General features: G+C 39.1%; 1 protein-coding gene across 1 annotated transcript; it reads right to left on the bottom strand.

Annotated features, from left to right (window-relative positions):
- Positions 1-4953: 4953 nt before the first annotated feature.
- Positions 4954-22569, bottom strand: RAB32 (RAB32, member RAS oncogene family). Its single transcript, XM_052670933.1, has 3 exons — positions 22210-22569; positions 8010-8287; positions 4954-6488 (listed from the first exon to the last, which is right to left on the bottom strand). The coding sequence occupies exons 1-3, from the start codon at positions 22436-22438 to the stop codon at positions 6339-6341; spliced, it is 657 nt and encodes a 218-aa protein (XP_052526893.1). The 5' UTR covers positions 22439-22569; the 3' UTR covers positions 4954-6338.
- Positions 22570-23290: the final 721 nt, after the last annotated feature.

The raw sequence follows: 23290 nt of genomic DNA on the forward strand, positions 1-23290 counted from the left end.
ATGAAGAAGATACACTGAATCTTTAGGTATAAGAATGCTACAAAGCTCAGCTCAATAGGATATGGAAGGGAGGGTACAATTATTTTGATTTTTTGGAAGGGTTTAGATTTCAAGTTTCTTTTTCTTTTTTGTGGCAGTTTTTGAATTATTATTTAAAAAAAAAAAACTAGAAAGTTTTAGGCTCCCACTGAATTATAAATAAAGAAAATTGCAACTAGCAACCAAGTACAAAAAGTAGAAATGCACAATCTTCCACCCACTGCCACTTAAAACTACCTAGTAGCAATGTATCTTACTTGATATTTTGGGGGGATATTTTTTATACTAATCCAAGCTGCACTCCAATTCCATGTGGTAGAAGAAAGGATTTTGATGAACCGTAGTGTATTACCAATTCTATTCATCTTCTCATTGAGTTTTTCGTCACAGTACCTTTTGATAGCATGATGCAACCTCATTTTTTATGCTGTAGCTCATTTAGGGGAAGACAATTCCAAAACATGGAGTAAAATATTCAGCAGTAGTGCAAGCCCCACACGTGCATCAGGCCCAGCATTGCCACTGACCAAGGGAAGGGGACTGTCCCACTCTGTGCTATACAGCCTCACCTCAAGACTGAGAGCAGGTTTGTATAAGACAGACATAAAACTATTAGAAAGTGTCCAGAGGAGGGCTATGGAGGTGATGGAGGGTCTGGAGGGCAAGATGTGTGAGAAGTCCACTGGTTTATTCAGCCCAGAGCACAGGTGAGGGGAGGCCACATGGCAGCCTACAGCTTGAGGGGAGTGGAGGGGCAGCGCTGAGCTCTGCTCTCTGCTGGTAGCAACAGGGCCCAAGGGAACAGCATGGAACTGTGTCAGGGGAGGGTGACCTGGGGGTTAGGGACGGGTGCTGCATGAGAGGGTGGTTGGATACTGGTGCAGAGCAGTGGGCACAACCTCAAGCTGCTGAAGTTCAAGAAGCATTTGAAAAATGCTTTCAGACATAGGGTCTGCTGTAGAGCCAGAAGCTTCAGTCTTTGCAGGTCTCTCCCAAATCAGCATATTCTATGATTCTAAATATACCAATACCACTGAATCTCACTGGACATCTCAGGGCATGTTAACTTTGATCCGCTCTCTACTTTAGTATTGAGAGAACAGAATTCAGATAACCAGCAAAGGAAAACAGAAGTAGATTAAACAGCTATGCACTACCATATCTTTGTTCTGTAAATGTACACTTGGTGATTCATTATAGGAATATCCACATCAAAATGAAAAGCTTCCTGGTTTTGATATTATATGAAAATCCCTATCTGAACTTTGAAGTTGAGAGCGCTTGTTGTACTCTAGCTACCAGAAGTAGGAACATGCAGAGGAACTACTATTATCTTCCTAAGAATTTCTAAATCTTCAGCCAAATGCTATTAGGAATTCTGATCAAATCCTGAGGGATGGATAGATAGTTGTGGTTTTAGAGTAAGAATGCACAATGTTAATGCAGTATTAATCACTGAGCTGCAGAGACTACACAATCTCTCAGAACATGATTTTATTTTCGTATTTTGCTATTTAAAGTTAAGAGGGTAACACAGCAGCAGATTTATAAATTTAAATCTTGTTTGTTCTAATTAAAGGCAAGCTGCAAATCATTGCAAATCCTTTTTAATAGTGATTAACTTCAGTGCAGTTTTAAACAAATGGTTTAGTGCAGTTGCAGTTCTGCATAAAGGCTAAAAGTAAAGAGTTACAAGAAAAATGCAGAATTGCTACACAAATTTCAAAACGTGATTACTATTTTTCAAGAAAAGGCAGGAACAAGGCCATTGATAAAGCTGTAAACTCTCAAACTTGCTTTTCGCCCTACAAAGTTAAAAATTACCTTTTTAAGTAAAAACAGTACTGCAACACTTTACACTCCTCAGCATATGAAGTGTGAGAGTGGCATGAATATTGTGAAATTTGTGCCATCATACGTATGATAAGACAAGTGCCATGATAAGTATTTGAACTATAGTAATCTCATCTAGTTATGCTCAAAAGCAATGACCTAAAGAAAATAACTACTCCCCTTCTTAAACAAGTATTAGAAGGCAATGATTTGGGGGGTTCCTTGGGGAAAAACACAGTTGAACAAAGCAATTCTTTAAATTCTTTTTCATGGAAAAAAAAAAGGAAATTAAGTACTGAGATGGTGGCCGTTTTACTTGCAGATCTTCCAAGCCAAAGCTATCCAAACACCATCCCCTCCCTATAAAGTTTTTCTTAAGGTAGTTAAAGCAGAAAAAGTTCTGTGTGTACTGAAATAACTATCTAGTAGAATCTATAAATAATGAGCCCATGTAAGGAACAGAAGATGTCTAAGCTAGTAATTTCTCACTGAAGGAGCATGTTTTTAGATAGCATTAAAAGGATTTGTTATCCCGATTAGTTAATGCACTGAGTACTGTCCCCAACTTGGAGATGTTTGTTAAGGCAAAAATGGAACAAAGAACCAATCTCACAGAGCTTTCAAATGACTATGTGCAGTACAGGCACAATCCCTTCTAAATGTTCACTAGATAGACCTGAATCTGGCATGTTCCTTACTCCTCTGACTAGATTTCTGCTGCAGAACAAAGAGCTATGAAGTGACTTTTCACATGCTGCCAAGTAAATGAAGTATTTCAATACAGAATCATTATTTATATCACTGGCACTTTCACTAATACATTTCTCATTCCTGTGAGGTATGCTGTCATCTCTTTTTCTTACATTTTCCAGTAACTTATTATACAAAGGATGAAGGCGTATGCACATTTAGAGAACTGTTTCCATAGCAAATAAAGTGTATCATAGAAGAGGAAAGCAGTCAGTTCTCCATTTTAGAATCAGTCAGTGAGATATTAAAGCTAGAAGGTAGATAAGGGAGCAATAATATAAAAGCAAGTTCTTCAACATTCACTACCATGATACCACTTTAAATATTTCTACTTCCCCCACCATCATCTATAAAACAGCCTATAAGAACTATTTTCTAATAATAAATCACTACATACAAGCAAGGATTTATACAGTTTAAGAGGACTGAATGCTACTAAGACTCAACAGCTAACTGAACTAACCAAAATTTTTAACAAAAATCTTCGGAGCTGGAAATAGCTTATTTTCCTTCCACCGCACTTAAGTTGCACCTAGACAATTACATACAGAAGGAACACCAATTTCTCCAGTTTTCATAATTAACCTTTTTAAGTGAATAGATGATACTTTGCATAACCCACACATGCTGCACAACTACAGTGCAGAACTATATGCTATCTCCAACCTTTATTAAATAAGATGGAATCAAGCCAAGTAAGACATTTTACTTGAGTAAAAATCTAGTCAGTTCTTCTAGTTGTTATTCCAAATCATTCCTTCAATATGGGGACTAAGAAACCAAGTAATTTATTTTATGAATGGCATATTCTAATTTGCAAAAGATAATAAAAAGTAGCAAAGGACCTCTGTTCATATGAAAACTGAAATGAATCATTTTACTACATTATATCCTGTACACATAAAATAAATGTTAGACACTTTTTAAACTTATTAGCTTGCTAGATGTTGTCTAAACTTGCAGATATCTTTCCAAGCCAGAGATTGTGTTGATTAAAACAGGGTTCCATATCTACTATGATTGATTTTTGTTGTTGGTATTGCCTGAACATCACTCAGGCTCAATTTCTCCAGTCAGTAATACATCAAAACTACTATACAGTTTGATACTCTTGGTCATACTACATTCATTTAGAATTTCAGAAGCTAGCTGGCTATACACAGGAGAAGGAAATCACTTAAATATAAACAGCAGTAGCTTTTCAAGCACAAGTCTAGATCTACAAAACTAATGTACTCGGGGTTATATTGTCACTGACATGACAGTGAAGGTTCATGCATCCAGGTAGAGTCCCAAAGCTTCATCCTGATTTTCATTCTGCTATAAGTTTGAAAACTAAGAATAAGAAACAGCACAGTAGGTGCATGATTAAAAAAGACAAAAATAAAACCAACAACCTGACATCCACTACATCTAGCAATTCCTGCAGTCAGGTAGGCATTCAAGGAATTAATGTTATAAACAGTCTAGTTTTAAACACATTAGATAAAGAACTGGCCTTTTTCTAGTAGTAAAAAGCCTTCCTGTCATTACATGGGTCCATTAATCCTACTGATTTCAAGCCAGTTGAACATGAAATCCCATTTTATCGAAAGTTTTTAATCACACATTTTGATTTATATAAGCATGAAGCCAACAGGCCGTGCAAATGCTCCACTAGTTATGTTTTAAGTCCAGAAGACAGCATGCTGGAGATTAAGTGGGCTTAAGTGGATTTACAGTCCAAGTTAACTTGTGGAGAGAACAGGAAAATTATAGTAGTTCCAGGTTAACTAGGACAGTTAACAACCCCAACAAGGAGCAAAGTCAGCAAACAAAGAACACGGATAGGGTGCAACTCACTTTCTGAAGCTTTGCTACTTTCAGCTTTAAAAAAAGTTTGTAATTAAACTTGAAATGTCCAGCTAATCTGCACAAGCAAAATGGATGTATTCTTTGTGGTGCTACACAGTGGGAAGATGAGATACCATGGACATAATCAGACTAGATAAATGCTCACGAGGACAGTCAGGCATTGAAACAACTTCCCTGCAGGTCATGTAGTCTGCCATTGAATGTTTAAGACCAGAATACTACACAAAGGCCTTAACAGCCAGGTATGGCCTTACTTTGAGGATGATTAGAAGGGTTCTTAAGTTCTTGTCTAGCCTAAATTAATTTATAACCCTCAACAAGTTAAACCTTGTTTTAGTTTATGCCATTCTGTTCTGTGGTAATCTAAAAGCCTAACATAACTATTGAAATAAATATTTTCATTGATACTTGAAAACAACTTTATTTAAGGTGGCACATATGATGTGAAGATTCATTCAAAAGCATACACCATCAAGAGAAGATGCCCAAATATATTTATTTGTCTCTTAAAAAATATGTTACTCTTTAGAAAAGACAACAGCCTAGGTAATTTCAATACAGATTAAGTATATCCCATCTGGCAAATACTTCATGCTGATGTTTACTTAAACATCAGTATCAGACAAGCAAGCAAAGAATTATTTAGTCAGTAGCAGTGAGGTACCAAGACAGAAGAAACCCTTTAAAATTAAGAAGAACTCTAGAGTGTTTCAGCCTAGCAAAGCCAAAATTCCATGAAAATGACCAAGAACTGAAGTTCTCTACTCCTTTTAATCTTCATCTGCTGCCAGAAATACATGGATTATAACAAGGAAGTAAGCATCTCAGTAATCAGAGCTACAAACTGGTAAGTCAGTTCACAAACTCTGAGTAGTCAGAAGAGTGCAGCACTGTTCTAAAATTAAAAAAGGAGGCAGGGGATTTTTGACAAGCTAGAAAAATCCAGTTGAATTATTTTTTCCAAGGCATCTATTCTTATTCAAAATATTTAGAACCATCTCCAGAAAAAAGGAAAAAGCAAGTTCATTGTCATAGGACAGCAAGATATTTTACCTAGTCTTGCTAAAGTTTTTTGTGTTAGTGCATGAAAAGACTTCTGTATGTTTATTTCTAAGTGTGAGTACGAGTGAATTACCATAAACATGACAGAAATCAACAGTATTGATATACTTCACATGTAAAGTATTAGCTGAAAGTAATACTCTTTAAATAGCTGAAAATGTATTTTTGTTAGTATCTGCATAGCAGTGCCTTTCCATTAAATACAATCATTTACCTTTACCTATCTTGTTCTTACACAGTGGTGAAAGCAGCCTTTTCCACTTGATCCTGGTGAACACACCAATGATGATATTGGCCCCTTCAAGACTTCCAGAATGTCTTGATCCAAGAGAGCTAGCAAGGAGACAGACCCTCATAGTGGAGACAGATATGTACAAGTATAGGTGAGAAATCAGGCTAAAGCAGGGCATTATTGGTGACAAAAGAAAAATATTCAGAGGTGCAAGTGACTGTTCAGCTAAAGCCATGAGTGAGTCCTATTTGGAATGTAGCATATCCTAGAGTGCGAAGTAGACACTGAACGTTGTCTTTGTTCTTTTTTTAGGAGTGTAAACACTACCTTATGTTCCCAAGTAAGCACTAATTAGATTTAGATGAAGCCACTCAAGCAAGAAGAGTGAGAACTCACAAGATACTCTTGTTTAGCATGAAACTGAGTATGTAAGCACCCACAAGAATCACCTGTTCAGATAATACCAGACACCCCACATGGATTGTCACAATGCAGCACCATAGCAGCAGTTTGATTTAAGGAACAGTCTTGCTGCTCATTCCATCACATTTGTCAGACAGTGGTAGTATTAGCAGCACTGCGATTTACTCTCTGCTTTCAATGGGTCTAGGTCCAGTTTTGGTTTCCCCACATCATTCTCTTCATTAGGAAAGGTTTTATAGTTGGCAAGGATGTTTTCCACCAAGAATCGAGCAGCTTCATCTATGTTGATGTTGTCCTAAAAATAAGAATGCAAATAAGTTAGTTTGTTGGATTTTTTTTTTTTTTTTTTTTACTTTTAAAAAGTCACACTTCCCTGTTAGAAGCTGGCCAGATATAAACTTCTCTACAGCCACCAGCAGAACACAGGTAGCTTAGATGCAACACAACTGCTCAAAATTTTGCCTTTTGTAGAAAAAAAAAAAAACATTGGAAAAGTTTAGTAAAGCTATTCACCCACCATACATAAAGGATACCTCAACTCCAAAGTATTGTGTAGTCTGGGGATAAATCATCTATGTTCAAACAATTCATAAGTGCCAAGCTGCATTTATGCATCAGGAAAGATAACAGGCAATTACACTGCTTTTAGTAGTGCATGGCCTTTTGGGGCCTACTCTTCTTTCTACTGCAGTATGAATGAACTCATTTATCAAAAAAGATCTTTTCAATCAGCCCCAAAAACCCAGGAAAAAAAAAAAAAAAAAATCAAGGTGCCTCATCCACAATTTCCTTATGCATGCTTTGAGAAGTATCTTAACCTACACTCCAAAAAAATGTGTATGCAGAATACCTGAAGCTATATTTCAGCCTAGTACCTTAGTGTGCATCTCTATTCCTTATTTTAAGGTGGTCAGGAAGAGATTTGTTTCTTGCCATTCCTCTTACAGATCTTTGAAAAAAAATGCATCATCAGGTGCTAGAAAAGCCTCTGACATAAGTACACTTTATGCCAGTTTGTCAGCAGCAACCAAAGGAAGCACATAACTCAAGGGAAGAGAAGGATATTGAAGTTTATCCTAATATAATGAAATTATCAGCCAGTAACTGGCCCTGTCATACACATCGATGCTTGAGATTAAAGGTTTTTCAACACGAAGGCAGTCAGGTTAAGAAGCTGTTGATTTTACTTCCAACTAAGCTACGGTAAACACATACGCACATTGGCTGAGTTTGATTAAAACATTTGGAACTACTCAAAGGTAAGCTCTATTGGAGAAAAGCCACTGTCCCTTAGATTGTTTCTCTTTAACTGGGTCATTAGATTTTCCCTAGTTCAGTCTTGCCATTACTTAAAAAAGTAGAAAGTGGTTAAGTGTCATCATCTAGGTAGATAGCAGCAAGTGAGCAGATAGCTTTAGCCTGGAGTCTTACCACTTCCTATATGCACCAGAGAAGAAAAAAGCTGCAATGGGAATTCTTTCACTCAAAGATGCAGTGTTTTTTTGGTTTTTTTTTTTTAGATCAAAATGTATTAGCACTGACATCTAAAGGACAACACTGATCTTAATGCATGCAAGACCAAAAAACCTTATTGAATTCAGTTAATGTTTCCACTTTAGTGTTGTCTGAACATAAGATGCAGTTCAAACTAAAAATGCTGTAAGCCTTCCTTAGCAATGAACTATCCTGAACACCACTTCTATTTCTCATTGAACACTGGAATCTGAACTGTCACTTCCTACACCTGATAAATGTCCTTTCAATATGACTATATTCATCTGCTTTCATGCCAATAGGAAGCACACTTAACGCCTACCTTGGCAGATGTTTCAAACCATCCAATAAAGCCACCTTCTCTGCAGAACTGGTCCATTTGAGAAAGATTCTGGCTGCCATCTTTCTTCTGGTCACACTTGTTTGCAAGAAGAACAGCAGGGATGGGGCTGCCATTGGGAAGAAGTACTTTACTGTCCAAATCATGTTTCCATTTTGAAACAGCCTCAAATGTGGAGCCTCTTGTGACATCAAAGACCACAAAAGCACCAACTGCTTCTTTGTAGTAAACCCTTGTCATGTTTCCAAAACGCTCCTGGCCTGAAAAGGAAAGAAATAACAATTTTTATGTACTTGCATTCACCACAGTTTATGCTAAAGACTATCAGGTTAGTATATACAAGTTCACAAGTTCAGTCTTTAGGTCTTCTAACAGCTTACACATTGTCTCTTCCATCCTATGTAAGGTCATTGCAACAGCCAGTATGTACTCCCCCATGTGACAAGTTGCAATTGCATGTGACAAGTAAATACAAATGACAAGTAAGCTTTAAAGTATAGTTTTTAGTAGTGCCTTTTGAGAAGTAATGCCTAAAATCACTATCAGCACAACTAGACATAAGTCATTCTTCTCACAAAAGAATCTTCTTTGTGATTTAGATGTAAACCTAGCCATTTCAAATACGCATTTAAGAAAACACAACATTTTCCTGGAAGGCAGACAAGGCTTTCTGCAAGCACCAACGCAAACAACTTTCAATGAATCCTCTGAGTATCTTTTGAAGATATTTTCCCTTAGGGAAAGCTTGAAAGGAACCAGTTTAGTAGTTCATAAGCTTTTCTTAATTATTTTTAAATCAGACCTCTCTGTAGTAGTTTCTAATTACCAAAACCCCAGGATTTGGTACAAGGTGAACAGAATAGTTAAGGCACAATCATTCATAATAAAAATTTAGAAACAAACTAACCATCAGAAGAAAAGGCTTTTTTATTTTATTTTATTTTATTTTTTGAAGTAACATACAGTTCTTGTTGTCAGTATACTCAAGAAGTAGAATTAATGCCAGGTTCACTATTTGGAAGGTCAGATTTTCATATTACACTTATGCTTAAGTGAGCACAAGTGTCAGGTGTGATGTATGAGCACGTCACTTTAAATTTGGACTACTAAAATGGTTTTCTACTTTGTTCAGAAGCCTCTGGCAGAAGTGGTTCCAGCTCTATATTTTAGTTTTACAGTATATTTTCACTTCAGCTGTTAGCATGTATTCTGTATGTTCTAGAATACTAAATAAGGATTTTAACTTGGAACATCATTGTCCTTTCTCCCCCCACAATGACATTCAAGTTTACCTTTGATTTGCAAAGACTGTCACCAGAAGAAATAGGCATTATCTGCTCCAAAATGAATCAGAAGTCACTAGATGAAGGAACTTAACAGACTACACTATTTTAAGGTCAGTATATTTCAGATTAGCTTATCCCCTGCAGACACTTTCAGTGAAGACTAAATCTAATTCTATCATCTGATAGAATTGCCCAGAATCAGTAGTAGCTTCCAGCGAACTATGAAGATCTAGGAAGAAGACTTCCACCCCCCGTACAACCTCAAAGTACAATGGTGCAAGAAACAACATCACAAACCAATATTTTAGGGAACAGAAGCTAAACAGGAATTTAATCACTAGCAGCTGAGTATCTCTTCTGCGATCATAGGAAGCAAGCACAAAAGAAAAGCTCTTCCTTCCACACTCAAATCTCAAGTTTTGATGCAGGATTTCTGCCCAAGACTTTTAGGACCAACAAGCTGGATACCAAGCATGTATCTATGACTGTCACTGGATGAAGTGCGTTCTTTCTGAAGTGTCAGAAAAGTTGCACAGAAGTCATCTGCCATAGTGGAGTTACTATGTGTGAAAATTGTGCCAAATAGTACAGGAAAATGATCGTACCTTAGAGATTAAAAAGCTAAAAGTGACTAGATGAAACTAGACTTAGTGTCTTGTGCACAGAACTGTGGGAAAGGCCTGGAGTATAACAATGCGGTTATTACAGGAGTATGGAAAGAACATAAGGATTAGTCATGCTTGTAGGTGTATTGCTTTGATTTGCCTGACAGTAGCACAGACATTTTTCTGTTTCAGGTTCAGGCCAAGCTACAATGCAGTCATGGACAGAGGTTACGTCTGGGGGTACAAAAGTGGCTGCATACAGTGCAGAGTTCTGTATTCTCTAACCACAGAGTTTTCACATCTAAATGACTCAGCACGCATCACCATATTTTCCAGTAATTGCAACAGCAGTAAGTGAAATAATTGCATAACGTCCTGCACTGGCAACTAGTTTGGTTCCCTACAGTAGCATCACAGGAACTCAGCTTAGTTTAAACCTGTATTAAACTTCTGGAGCTTTTCTCGATTCCCAGTTTAGCTCTGTTACCATATAAGGTAAGTCAAAAACTACATTTAAGGAAAGACTTATAGCCTAATCTGACAATAGAAACTTTAATTTACTACAAGAGATGGATAATCAATAAGAGAATCAAGTATTGCCATCCTTTTCTTGAAGTTTATTTATGTATACATAAGCGCCTATGTTCCTATAACAGTTTGTCCCAGTGCAAGAAATACACAAGGGAATCCTGTTTAGCAGCATGACTTACTGTGGTTTGGCTTTTCAGTGTGCTCCTACTATTAATGTTGATCTTAATTTCTGATTATAGGATGGAAACTGAAGCTAAGAAAAGCAATTTAAGTGTGCAAATGACTGCTGGATATGCACAGTATTGAGTATGTGTGGGTTCATTCCTTCAGAAGGACTCTCCTATACCTAAAGCCTTAATATGCCAGAAATCAACTTACTGACAGCAAAGTGACCTATCTGAAAGTTTTCCCAGCTATGCTCTCTGCTGGGAAGATAGGTTTTGGTTCATCTGACAATACCAAAAGCATAGAACAAGTCCCCCTACTTTGTATGATCTGATTTTCCTAGTCAGTTCTGAAGCAATGCTACTCTGAGAAACCTGGGCTGTGTTAGATGCAACTAAGCCCTTTTCTTCACCTAGAGCACTACTACGAGAAGTAGTCTAACTTCTCTCTTGGAAGAAACTACCAGTTATGACATTCTCCAAAAACTGTGTCATTGGTGAGGATGGAAAAGATGACCATGTGTTAAAAAGGCCTGACAACTGGAAGAATTGTGAAACAAATAGTTTCTCTTGCTGAAGGCAGACTATTGACAGACTACTCAGTGAACGGCCAGAATTCAAAATCTGATCCTGAACACATCTGGCAGTTCAGCATCAAGTAATCCTAAGCTATACAAGTATGACTGAAGTGAAGAGTACCCAGAAGTGAAAGCACATCTAGCTGAAGAGTTTTGCTTCCAGTCAGCAAGTAACTTTGAAGATCATTCCCACTAGTTTTACCATTTTTTCCTCACTGGACCCAGTAACAGTTGTCAATATCTGATAAATAATTAAGTACTCAGCTTGTAAATAAAGCCAAGCAGCTGTTGCTAACATTGTCCTTTAGAATACTGAAAGGTATTTTAAGGCAGTGTAATAAGAAATAGCCCACATAAGAAATAATCTATAAAACCAAGCCAAGAGATCCTGCTATACTTCTTTCTTCACAGTAGTGAAGAAGGTCAGATGTTAGAATCCTACTGAATCCATTCAGAAAGTTCAAGATCCATAAAAGTTCCAACCTGATAGAGAGTTACAGTTATACTTTTATTTCAACAGTAAAAATCTCAAGTATAGTTTTAAATATTGCAGACTTCAGTATCACAGGATGCTTATTAAATCATAATGAGCAGACTAGTGTTAATCCGGGAATACTTGAATTTTCTCCTTCCTTTGTGAGAAGGATCAACTGTTCACCATGACTCTCAAGAATCAATGTGAGTCATGTCACAATTCACAAAGGGTGACACTACTGAAAGCCTAGTTTAAAAAGAAGATTCCTTAGCTGTCTTGTCTGGTGGCCTAAGTGCTGGGATAAAGCTCCTGCAGGTACAGAAATACTGATTTTAATCCCTATAGAAGTTTTGAAAGAACCTCCTGCTCAGTGTTTCACAAGTCAACACATTTGGAAGTACATAAGTATCTCAAAGTTGATACTCATTTAGTCCAAAACAGTTCAGAGCTAGTCATAGCAGGAATCTCTTAGATAACAATTCTGCTACAAAATCAATATTGATCACAGTGAACAGTACAATACTTAGAATACAAGGACAATACTTATTTCCTCACAGACATCCAACTTGCACTTCCAGAGGCATTACCCAACTTCTAGAGTACAAAGCAGAAGACAACTTTTTCCAAGGAAAAAGCTTGTACACAACTACCATGATATGATGTCTAAAGCAGAAATGCATCAAGCTTCACTACAGTACAAGTTTGTGTACATGCATGAAGAAAATAGATCAGTGCAAGTAAGCACTCTGGATGTATGTAATAAAAAGCCTCCTTTAATGAACTGTGAAAAAAATGGTAAAACCAAAGTTCTGTGAACATTTAGAATAGACTCAATGAGACCAGCACTATGCACAGCCTTTGGTAGCTGAGCACACCAGGAAGTATGGTCCTATGTCCTTTTAGACTTCACTGAGCATCATCTCAGATCCAGAACACCCATCACCAAGCCAGAAAAGCTCTAATGCAATTGTCAGCACCATGGCTTACAGGTTCTTGCTATCAACTATTCTGACTACAAACCATGTAGCATGCTAGCAAAACATGTACCTGTGCTAGTATGCTGTATGGTTCAGTCTTCAGTGGTGAACTCTACAAATTAGTTATGTCACTGTCCTTAAATTGGTTTGAAACATTTGTTTTTACTTAACCTAGACAGGAAAGAATTGAAAAAAAAAGTTTACAGCAAATGAAAATCTTTCTTCCTTGTCTTCCCTTTCCTTGAAGTAATGAACACTTTCTCTCCTGCTTCAGCAGTGCTGCTGTAGAGATTAAAACCTCAGGCTTTCCAGATGTCTAGGTCAAGCACTGACATATTATCAGGGGAACATCTCAGTGGCAGCTCCTTATCTACAATGCCAACTCTCAGCACAGTTCACATCACACTGTATGGTAGATTTAAGTTACAGCACCATCCAAATGGGTTGGGCATGCAGCCCAAACCCATCACTAATAGTTAGGTAAGTTTTGAATGGGACAGCAGTTCCAAATCCCTAATGAGATGTAGGCAAGAACAGACTACACTATGAATGCCTGTTGGTCTTACAGCTAGATGTCAAATGCAAGATAAGGATGAGGATGTATTGCCCCATTCTCCAGACAGTTGAAACACATTTTAGCACCACCAGATCCAGGTATGTGCTGACTGGTGGGGTATTCTCTAGCAAGATATACAAATACATAACTTCCAAGCCACCCACCACTGCTGATATTATTTCCCCCCACTCTCTCCCCACACCAGGACAGCTTGTCCCAGAACTGTCTCACTCAATTAGAGCAAATCTGTTATTCAGCAAAAAGTAGGTTAACCAAACCACTATCAGTTTTACAGGACATGCCCAAGTGACTGCCTGCTTTTTCACATAGGCAGCAGCTGTACATTGTGAGAGAACAGGGAGCCAGATTCCAAAATGGTCAGTACAGGCTGTCTTTCCATTCCTCATTCTTACCCACATAAGCTATAAATGCAAGATTACACAATGTTTAAACTAGATTGGGCAGCTCTGGTAGATATTAGGAACCTGTAAGTTATGAAAGCTTCACTTTTACTTTTCACCACTGCAAAAGTAATATTTGGTATTTGTGGTTCTGATGACAAATGTTAAGAGGTTAAAGAAGTGAGAACAAGAATATTGCATTTTCTTATATTAGGCAGTACTACAAAGTTTAATTGCCTGCAACTCCTGCATTTTACAAGAAAAAAAAGAAGTCCCAGATAATTTTTTGAGTTTGTGGTACTTTCTTACTAAAGGTCTTTCTTACTAAAGGTCTAAACTCCCTGAAAGTAAGCAGACCACACCCCTCAGAGAAAGGCTTTCCAATCAAGAAATAACCAACCAGTTCACCCCGACTCATCTGACACCAATCTTAAATAGAAGAAATGACCTTTGGTATTCTAGTTATGTTTACACTAGACAGTACCATGTTGCAAAGGAAGTTGCAAGGTGCAGTTCTGTAGAACAAATGTTCTGATCTAATAACCAGAGTATACCAGATGCTATATGTATACATAGTATGTATTTGAGAGATTTGCTCAGAACTAGTTGCAGTCATTGAAACCACTGACTATGTCAGTTCAGGGGTAGCTGCATGTTCTTTAGGTCATAATTTGATGCGTTTTCACATGTTTTTAGGAGTCTGTTTCATTCTAAAATGTTAGGAAGTAGTTCACACTAAAGTTTCATTGCATAGTACAGCCAAAAATCTGAACTAGTCAGACATTAGCCTTCTGACTTGAGAATTCTAGTAGATAAGCAGATAGGTACAAATGCCAAGAAGCTAGACACCCGATTTCTATCAGGAAAATTGATCACATCTACCATTCTTACAGATAGTAAAAGCACACTATGCTCTTCTAGAAGGTAGAAAAGCTAAGTAGGAAGAATTCTTCCTCAAAAAATTTCACAGCTCTCACAGGGAAGTTTACAGTAAGACTGAAACTTCTTTGCTGCTTGTAGTCCTTGGCTAATCCAGTGAGTTAATATTGCCTGAGATAGCTCTAATAGCTATCTAGTAAGTTTTGAGGCAAGACCTTGCACTTAGAATTCAGCTAGCTTTATCCAGCATCAAATACATAGGAGTTTGACAGTTTGTACAAGAAAGCCTAACAGGCTTATTTTCACTTCCTTTGCTTGCATCTTCGATGAACAAATTGAGACAAGGAAGTTTCCAACTAAGCAGTAGGATTTTGTCCCATGAAAAGTATAGCTCAGCTAAGCTAACTAATTTCTAACTAGAAATTAGTTCATCATCAAATATAGTATATGTAGAAAAATGGCTGGTTTCTATTTTACTCTAACTAGGCTCATTAAAACAAGTTAACTGCTAGAGCTAAGCCCTCCCCCCCCCCCCCATTTGTCTCCTTCAGTGCACTGCCATGCAGCAAGAGCTACACTGTGTAGTTAGCAGTGATGCTGCATGGGCACTGTGGCATTTCACAACGCAGGACAAGAAGTCTAAAGTCAGTTTGTTTCAAGAATGACTTTATCATGAGACTAAGAAATTGTAACTCCTAAACCAGCCAGTGTGTCATGATACAGTGTGCCACTGGAATTCTCCATCAAGTAGCTGCCACTTTGCTCTACCCAGCTCTCTATTCCAGGAGCATTTAAAGAATAAGTTCCCATAAGCTCTTAGTAGTGACACTTAAAGGCTTTTTAAAACATTACTTGATAAGCTGCCAACATTCACAGAGTAAGTAGTATTTGCATTTACAGCTAGCCTAGAAGCTATCACTACCTAAAGTATGCTACACTTTCTTAGCCATAGTTAGAATGTTTATTTCTAAACAAGCTGTATAAAACCCTGACATCAAAGATCTTAGCACCACATCTACCTTTATTCTGCACATCTGTAGCCAGATGACAACTTCAAAAATTCTTACCAACATGAAAAGCACGTTGCACCTCCCAGTCACTGCTTACTGCTGTTCATACTAGAAGTAACACTTTCAATAATTTCAATGTCAATAATTATTCCTACTTTCATAACCAAACAGAATCCTTTATTGCAAACCGCTTCCTCTTGACATGGCATGTCACACTTTGGAACTTCTAGCCTGAGTATTTGAAGGAGACCCTTCACAAACTGTAAAGGCAAATCAGTGAGCTCTGCTGGAGTTGAAGGAAAATATTAACAGCTGCTCTGAAATTTAATTCCAGTATCCTTGATTGCTGCTGCAGGGAAGAAACGTTTTATACAGAACACCAAAACTTTTTTGAGCCACGCTACTAAAGTCACCCATCTTATAAAATAAAACAAAACAAAATCAGTTTTGAACACATCTGTAAAGCACTTGCTAACTTAAGTTGTACTTGTGTACATCCACTGCACTAACACCCAGATTTGGTGGGCACATAAAAGTAAAAGGCCAAGTGGGTGTCAGTAAATAAGGCAAAGTTACAGAGATTCTGAAGCTGGAACTCTACTGTAAGGTAAGTTGATAAAGGTCCATCTGCATCCCTGCAAACTACACAAAGAAAAATGTAGTGCAGGCTACACCAGTTTATCGCTGGAGATTAATACAGCTGACTTGTCAAATAGCTTAATTTCTGAAGCAGTATTACATGAATGGCAAGAACTTAACCAACACTTGCCTCAAAAAACTTAATAATTTAAGTTAGTGAATTTCCACAGATTTATAGCTTTAATAACTTGACCGAGAAATTTGTTATGTTATGAGACAAATGCTATTTTTCTTCCCATTTGCTTTCTCTTCTCCTTCTTAATGAATCCATCCTTTGTTCTCTTTACTTGAGTGCCACAGAAGTATTTTTATTATGGCTTTGTACCAAATATAAGACACCTGAACAGCTGCTAATATGATATGAACTTTATCTACTTGAAAATTAGACTGAAGTTTTATGTATTCCACAGTGATTAGAAGATCAATGACTAAAATTAGGTGATGTTTTCATTGCGAATATAAATTAAGAGTGCTTGATAAAAATCAATACAGTAATCTTGGCTTTAAGTGTGTACTAGATCAGCTGGACTTTTAAGATCACATTCCTAAACCTATTACTTGCAGGATAACCAGAAAAGCCTATGAAGAATTTCTAAGCTTATTTCCAAGACGCTGTGAGAACATCTATCAAGTTTTCCATTTAACCGAAACCTAACTGAACAGTCCTGTCTTGCATAACCAAAGTCACTGTGCCTAACTGCCTAACCCCAGCTTCAAGACTAACATTTCCCACCTGCTTGCAGAATTTCTACTTTTAAAAACCAGCACAGAGGCTTTTACAAGTTTAGTTTAAGACAACAGAAGCAGTACTTTGCAGTGCTATATAATGTACTCAGCAAAAGAATCTTCACCTGTGAATAACCAGTATTCTACCAGCAGAGCAAGGAAATAGCTTTATTAGCAAGACCAGCATCTGTCACTCATGTCACTTGTTTGCGGTGCACAGGGATATCTGAAAGCTAGTAGACGCAAGAAGGAACAAGTTTAACATGTTTAGCACTAAATTGGACTACTTCACTTCAGAGCTGCAAGTAAAGCAAGTCATTGTCAAGTGAAAGTTCATAAACCTAATCCTGCTGTTCCAGAGGAGTCACAGGAAAGGACACCCACACAAGATTTCCCACAGCAGGGTGGTTTCAGGAAGGAAATGCACAGTGTATCTTCAGCTCTGTTTCTTGTCTCTACTGCTTCTGAGAAAGCATTTCAATGCCTTTACAGATGAGCAGGTCTACATTCCCCCTAAAAATTTGTCTGCTAGCCTTTCATGTCTTCAGCCAACAGTAAGTAATTATTCTTACATGAAATGTATACAGGCAAGAAGCATTCCAAGATCAGTCATGGGTCTTTCAGACCTTTCTGACTGATTAGTCTGAACTTCATCACAGAGTACTCCTAACAGCTTTCTGACCTACCTCACCTATTCCAGAGTGCTTCCATCTTCACATGAAAGCAGTTGTATCTGGAACCTCCATCACCAGGTAAATAAAAAAAATAACTTCAGACCACTTGCCAGTTTTTTAAATGAAGCTCTAAGCTCCAAGTTTTGCATCCATTTCTGATACTACTATTTATGTACTATTTATGTATTCTCTTCCTTACACATTCCTCACTCTTAGGAATATCTAATGAATGCAAAAGCAGAGTTGTGGGCAGGTCATGCCTAGACCCTCAGCCTCCACCCTAGGCTCACTTCCAGACACAAAAAAAATTTGTTTATACTGCAAGAAACAAGCTTGTGACCTAGCACCTTGAAACAACCCAGCAGTCCTTCAGCACCTCAACAGCACAAATGCAGAACAAGAATAAATTAAAGTATACAACTGCTCAAAGTTGAAATATTTTTCACATGGCAGCTTGAACATCTTTTAAACACCGCCAGCAAAACATGTAACAGTGCAAAGTTATAGTTCACAGAACATGTAGCTGCAAAGTACACCACCTCTACAGAGGAGAGATCTAACTTCACTGGGACAGATGATCAGGTACAGTTTGATAATCCTTGGTATCTAGACCAGAAGGCTTGCATTTTGCCTTCGTTATCTCGCTCTGCAAATCCTTTTAGGTCTCTCTTCCCCACTGTGAAGTGTGTTTAAACTTTTCCCTTCCTTTCTTCAACATCCATGGATTCCTGCACTCATTTTCCCATTTCACATGGTTTCCCACAGATAAAAACAAGTTAACTTCCAAATAAACTGAAAGCTTAACATCTATTCATACATTTAAGATCAACTGGTCTTCATTGGAGAAGGGTTATTTCAGGCCTTCAGCTTAGCATTTGAGGAAAATACTCCATGTGATTTCTCTATCCTCTTCAAGTCAGAATTCAAATGTTTTCAAGGATACAGACAAGATGTCAGTAACAAATGTGCATGCTACATGTCTTACCCATTGAAAATTCGTATCTAAGTATTCTAAGCATGCAATAAACAACTGTTCCTATTCTGTTCTGACAGTTCCATTGCTACGCTCTTCCAGAATTTTGAACTTTTTCAGAGAAATTTTAATGATTTCCTGGAAAAAGGATACCGTAGCCAAAGCTAATGCAGAATGCATCAATGCCTCACTGAAAGCTACTTAAAAAAAAAAAAAAAAAAGCAGCTTTGTCTAGCAGATATTATTAGTAACATTCATGAAGGAAAGTCAAGCTCTAGTGATTACCTATGACTTTTACCATTGCTACCCTCCAGAGAGTTGGACATTTTTATAGGCTGATGTGAGTGACAGTGGTAGCCAACATGATTATAAAGCTAAAGTTACCTAGTCACAGCTCTTACTATTTAAAATCAAAAGTATGATTGATTTAGAGGAAGTCCTTGAAGTCATTTTTGAACGCAGTTTAAAGTTTCATTGGTATGCTGTATTCACCTCCTTCACTGTACTGTGGTCAGGGGAGTATACTGATGAAGACAGCATGTTCATCAAGTAGGAATCTCAAGCATACTGAAATAGTTTAAAAACTTCCCTATCATTAAGATGCCTTTGTTTTCGTATCTCTTTACCACAGTGACTCATCTCTATCTCCTAGATATCTCATGTATTATGTCCTTTGAAGAAGAGGGTTAATCTTTTAATACTTTCAGAATTTATCCTGGAAGAATTGCTAAGCATAATTTAACATGCTGGGATGAAAACAACACAGTAATGCCCAAGGGCAGCTAAGATTTAGAAGTTTTGCTCCTGTACAAACATGCATATAATCTGAAAGAAGCTGAACAGAATATTTCATGAAGCAGACAAGATCATTTGACAGTGACTGACAGTAGTCTCTCAAGCTTTCTCATCTCTATTGCTGGAAAGGCTACAACCTGTGTCTATATAAACAAAAATGCCTGAGTATTTACAGAATATGAAAATACAGGTACAACAGCACCCTTCTTCCTTTTAGCACCCAAACCTGCAGGAGTCAGCCTTCCCGTTGTAGGATACAAAGTAATGCAATTTTCACCAGAAGAAAAGAACTGGCTGACTATAACACTGTCGGGGCCTATCAGGCAATTACATGGATTTATGACTAAAACCTGAGCTAGCACAATAAATTGAAAATATTCACAAACCTGCAGCACTGCAATACACAGTGCAACATTCATCAGTTTGATGTCTGGCTACATTCACACCGGAAGCCAGCACTGTATCTGCATTATAATCCTTAGCTGATGGAATGAGCAACACAATTCATTTCTGCCATTGATTTACCTACAGAATACAGCGCTGAGGAAAGCTTTTGATGATGGACCTAACTACAAGCTGACCTAAGGAAAAATAGCATACTTTGCTTAAGGGCTTGACTCATGTTCAGAAGCCTTTTTAAGTACATCAAACTCAATTCAGAGCACCAGCACCACATTGCTTGCAGGGAAGTCACATGAAGTGTTACTTAGCAGAAGATTTAGATCTGTTCAAGAGATCTAAAGCTGTTTGTCTGCATACACCAGCAGACAAAATTATCTGTGAGCTGTTGAAAGACAGAAGACAGTTGCACTAATGAGTTAAGAGGGAATGACTATCATATGCTCAGATACTTCGTGACACGTGCTTTAGGCAACATACCCTAGGACAATATAGAAGCCATCTTCAGCCCAGTTCTTTCTAATCACTTCCACACCCTAAGGTCTTTAGAAAGACTTGTGAAGTACAGACTGAATTGCAGAACACCTTTCCAGCTCAAGTACACTTGCACTTTTAGGACTATGAAAACCCTCACAGATACTAAATTCCCCTTTTACTTCAGTGGTTAATACTTAAACGGAGACCTTGAGCTCTAGAGAATTCTGAACTATTGCTGTGAAACTGCCTGTACACAGCCCAATTAACAGCAGGAGTGCTTTCTTGTATTCTTAGTCTTCCAGTGGAGAAAGGCCCCCAGACCCTTAGAAACAGAACAGTTAGTCTACAAGATTCAACACACAAGTCTGGACTGCAAATAGAAAAAAAAAAAATCACTGTATTTTGGGTTATTTTCGTAAGGGAAAGATTAGCCAGGAGCCTTACAAGAAAGTAAACATCACACTAAAAACATCATTCAGCTTAGTAGGACATCACCTGCATCCATTAGCAGCTATTTTTTCCCCCTGAACTGTAGAAATCATATCTTAAAATGATAGTCTTGGTATTCCAGTTAGCCATCTTAAAGGGTTTAGAGGTAGTGCCTCTTTGCAGTAGGACTTTCCCAAACTGAAAGTTTGAAGCTTATAATATTCGTTACAAGTACAGCTTTGTTACAAGTACAGCTAAGTTTCTGCTTAGCCTGTCGAAACAAGTCATTTTGGCAGAGCACGGTCTACCCCAGTGTCAGAAACCAAGGGCTGAGAAGAATTTAAACAGCTGCCTGCCAAAAAACCAAGACCCTGGAACAACATTATCTTCACAATTCCAGACTTGCTAAAACACAGCCAGAGCGTTGCAGCAGCTTGCACCAATACTGCCAATTTATTGGAAAAACTTGAAGAGTGATTTGCAAAAATAGAAGCCACAAGAGAAGTCCTTCCAGTATTTCCCCCTCTTGAAAACAATTAATCTTAGTTTTTCCTACAGCAGAAAGACCTACTATGTGTTTCAGCACATTACAGTAAGAAGCAAGCCTTTCAGCATGAGAATCATGCTGAAGTGTTTTAGGATGATTTTTAAAGCAGAAGCAGCTGATACAGACCTGCAGCTGGCTTGGCACAGAGATGTATCAGCTGTGCATTTTCTTTCCCTTTCATGAGCTTCCACTTGACAAAGGAGTGTGTTCGTGGAAATAGCAATTGTTAGCCTAGTATCTTTCAGTGCAAGTTTAGAGACAGTATCTGAAATAAGGTATTTTCTTATGTAAGGAAGTGTTCTTAAGACTGGAAAGAGAAAAAGGGAGCTGCAGGATAAAGGCCAGGCTACATAAAAAGACAAATGCAACGCCAACTTGAAATGGTTAATGAGTTGAGAAACACATGCTTCTTAGGAGACTACAAAGCAAATTATATTTGCCATCTGTCATTTAGCACTTAAGTATAAGCATTTAACTATGATATGTACACAGTTTGGTTCTTTAAGATGCAGTGGCATTACAGAGTAGTTCTTATGCATAGGAGAGGAAACAGGGCTTTACTGTTTTAATGCATTCTCAGTATCTTTTTGACACACATTCAAGTGCAGAACAGAGCGTAACAGAGATCCCTCACCCCCTGCACAAGCCAGGAGTCACAAAATTAAATTTAGATTAAGCATGCTACCTTAAACCACTGAAAGGGAAGCACAACCTTTTGAGACAAGTTCTAGTAACTGGAATAATTTCAGCCTGCAAGGTGTACCTACTGAGCACAACCCGCTTGGAGGAAACGCGTTTCCTCTAGAAGCACGCAGAGCAGGAGCCATGAGACAGTAGCTGTGAGCAGCCAGAAGTAGAGCAGCTTTTTGAGGAGAGCTGTAAGAGCTCACAGGGCACCCGCAGCCTACCGAAAGTCAAAAACTCCTTTTCCCGACAGAAACTGAGCACTACTCACACCTCAAAGGCAGAGCTGAGCATAACAGGGAAAGAAAAGCCACGGCAGCAGGCTTCAGAGCCAGAGTACACCTCTCTCCTCAGCGGCCTCCATCCCCATCACTCACCTGCGATGTCCCAGAGCTGCAGCCGCACCAGAGTCTTGCTGTCCCAGTTGATGACTTTGAGAGCAAAATCCACCCCGATGGTGGCCCGATAGTGCTGGGAGAAGAGCTGGTGCACGTAGCGCTTGATAATGCTGGTCTTGCCCACGCCCAGCTCCCCGATCACCAGCACCTTGAAGAGGTGCTCCCGGCTCTCCGCCACACCGGACACCGGCCCTTCCCCGCCGGCCATGCCTGCACGGCCCGGCCGCGCTGCCGGGACTGCGGCGCTCTGCCGCAAACTTTCCCGGCCGAGAACCAGCCTCCACCAACGCTACCGCAGAGCCGGCCCGCGTCGGACGGGGGAAACAGAAAAAAGGGGAACCTCGCAACCACCTGACCGCAGTCACAGGACGCGGAAACTCGACGCCTTATAAAGCCCGGGGAGGGGCAGAAGGTGGGTCGGGCCTCCGGCTGGGGCGGGTCGCATTCGCGGTCGCGTTGGGCCGCTCCTGCTATCCCGGGCCGCGAGAGGAAAGGGGCCTCCTCCTGCAGCTCTCACGGCGGGCCGGGCGCACGGGGCGGGCTGCAGCTGGCAGCGCGGCCGCGGGCCTCGGTGCCCGGAGTGCTTGGGTCGGTGAGGGGACAGTCTGCTGTCTGCGGGACAGCGCCGAACAGCTGAACGATCTCAAACACCGACAGCTGAACGTGTTGTGGTTTGTAAGTTAATCGTGCGGTGTTTGTCGCGCTCTGGGAACGTACAGCAGGACAAGGAGTAAATGAGCGCACGCATTCTAAGAAATCAACATAAAATAGGTTTTCTGCCGTTCAGACTATGTAGTGTCGTCTGCAGGTGGCATTTTTTGGGAAAGGAGAAAAGGGTAAAGTGCGGGGGTGATCCTGTACCAGCGTGCAGCTGTCATGTGTGCACTGCAACTGCTGCCATGAGCAGCAGGGAAGTGGTGCTTGAGCATCCAGACTGCATGTGCATGCAAAAGAAAGAGGCCAAGTCAAGGCAGGATGAGGAGCAGAGGGATGACTCCAACCAGAAGCTCAGTAGCTGCTGAAACACAGAAACGACATCATTTGAGTTGGAAGGGACCAT

This window comes from Tympanuchus pallidicinctus, unplaced genomic scaffold, assembly GCF_026119805.1.
Source record: "Tympanuchus pallidicinctus isolate F22 unplaced genomic scaffold, pur_lepc_1.0 scaffold1, whole genome shotgun sequence".
Lineage (NCBI taxonomy): Eukaryota > Metazoa > Chordata > Aves > Galliformes > Phasianidae > Tympanuchus > Tympanuchus pallidicinctus.

What these genes read in the sequence shown, in the direction of transcription:
- RAB32 (XM_052670933.1), bottom strand. Translation starts at nt 22,438, where the DNA reads ATGGCCGGCGGGGAAGGGCCGGTGTCCGGTGTGGCGGAGAGCCGGGAG. An exon ending in GCAGCTCTGGGACATCGCAG is followed by an intron (nt 8,288 to 22,209) that starts GTGAGTGATGGG and finishes TTTCCTTTTCAG; the next exon opens with GCCAGGAGCGTTTTGGAAAC. An exon ending in GGTTTGAAACATCTGCCAAG is followed by an intron (nt 6,489 to 8,009) that starts GTAGGCGTTAAG and finishes TCTTATTTTTAG; the next exon opens with GACAACATCAACATAGATGA.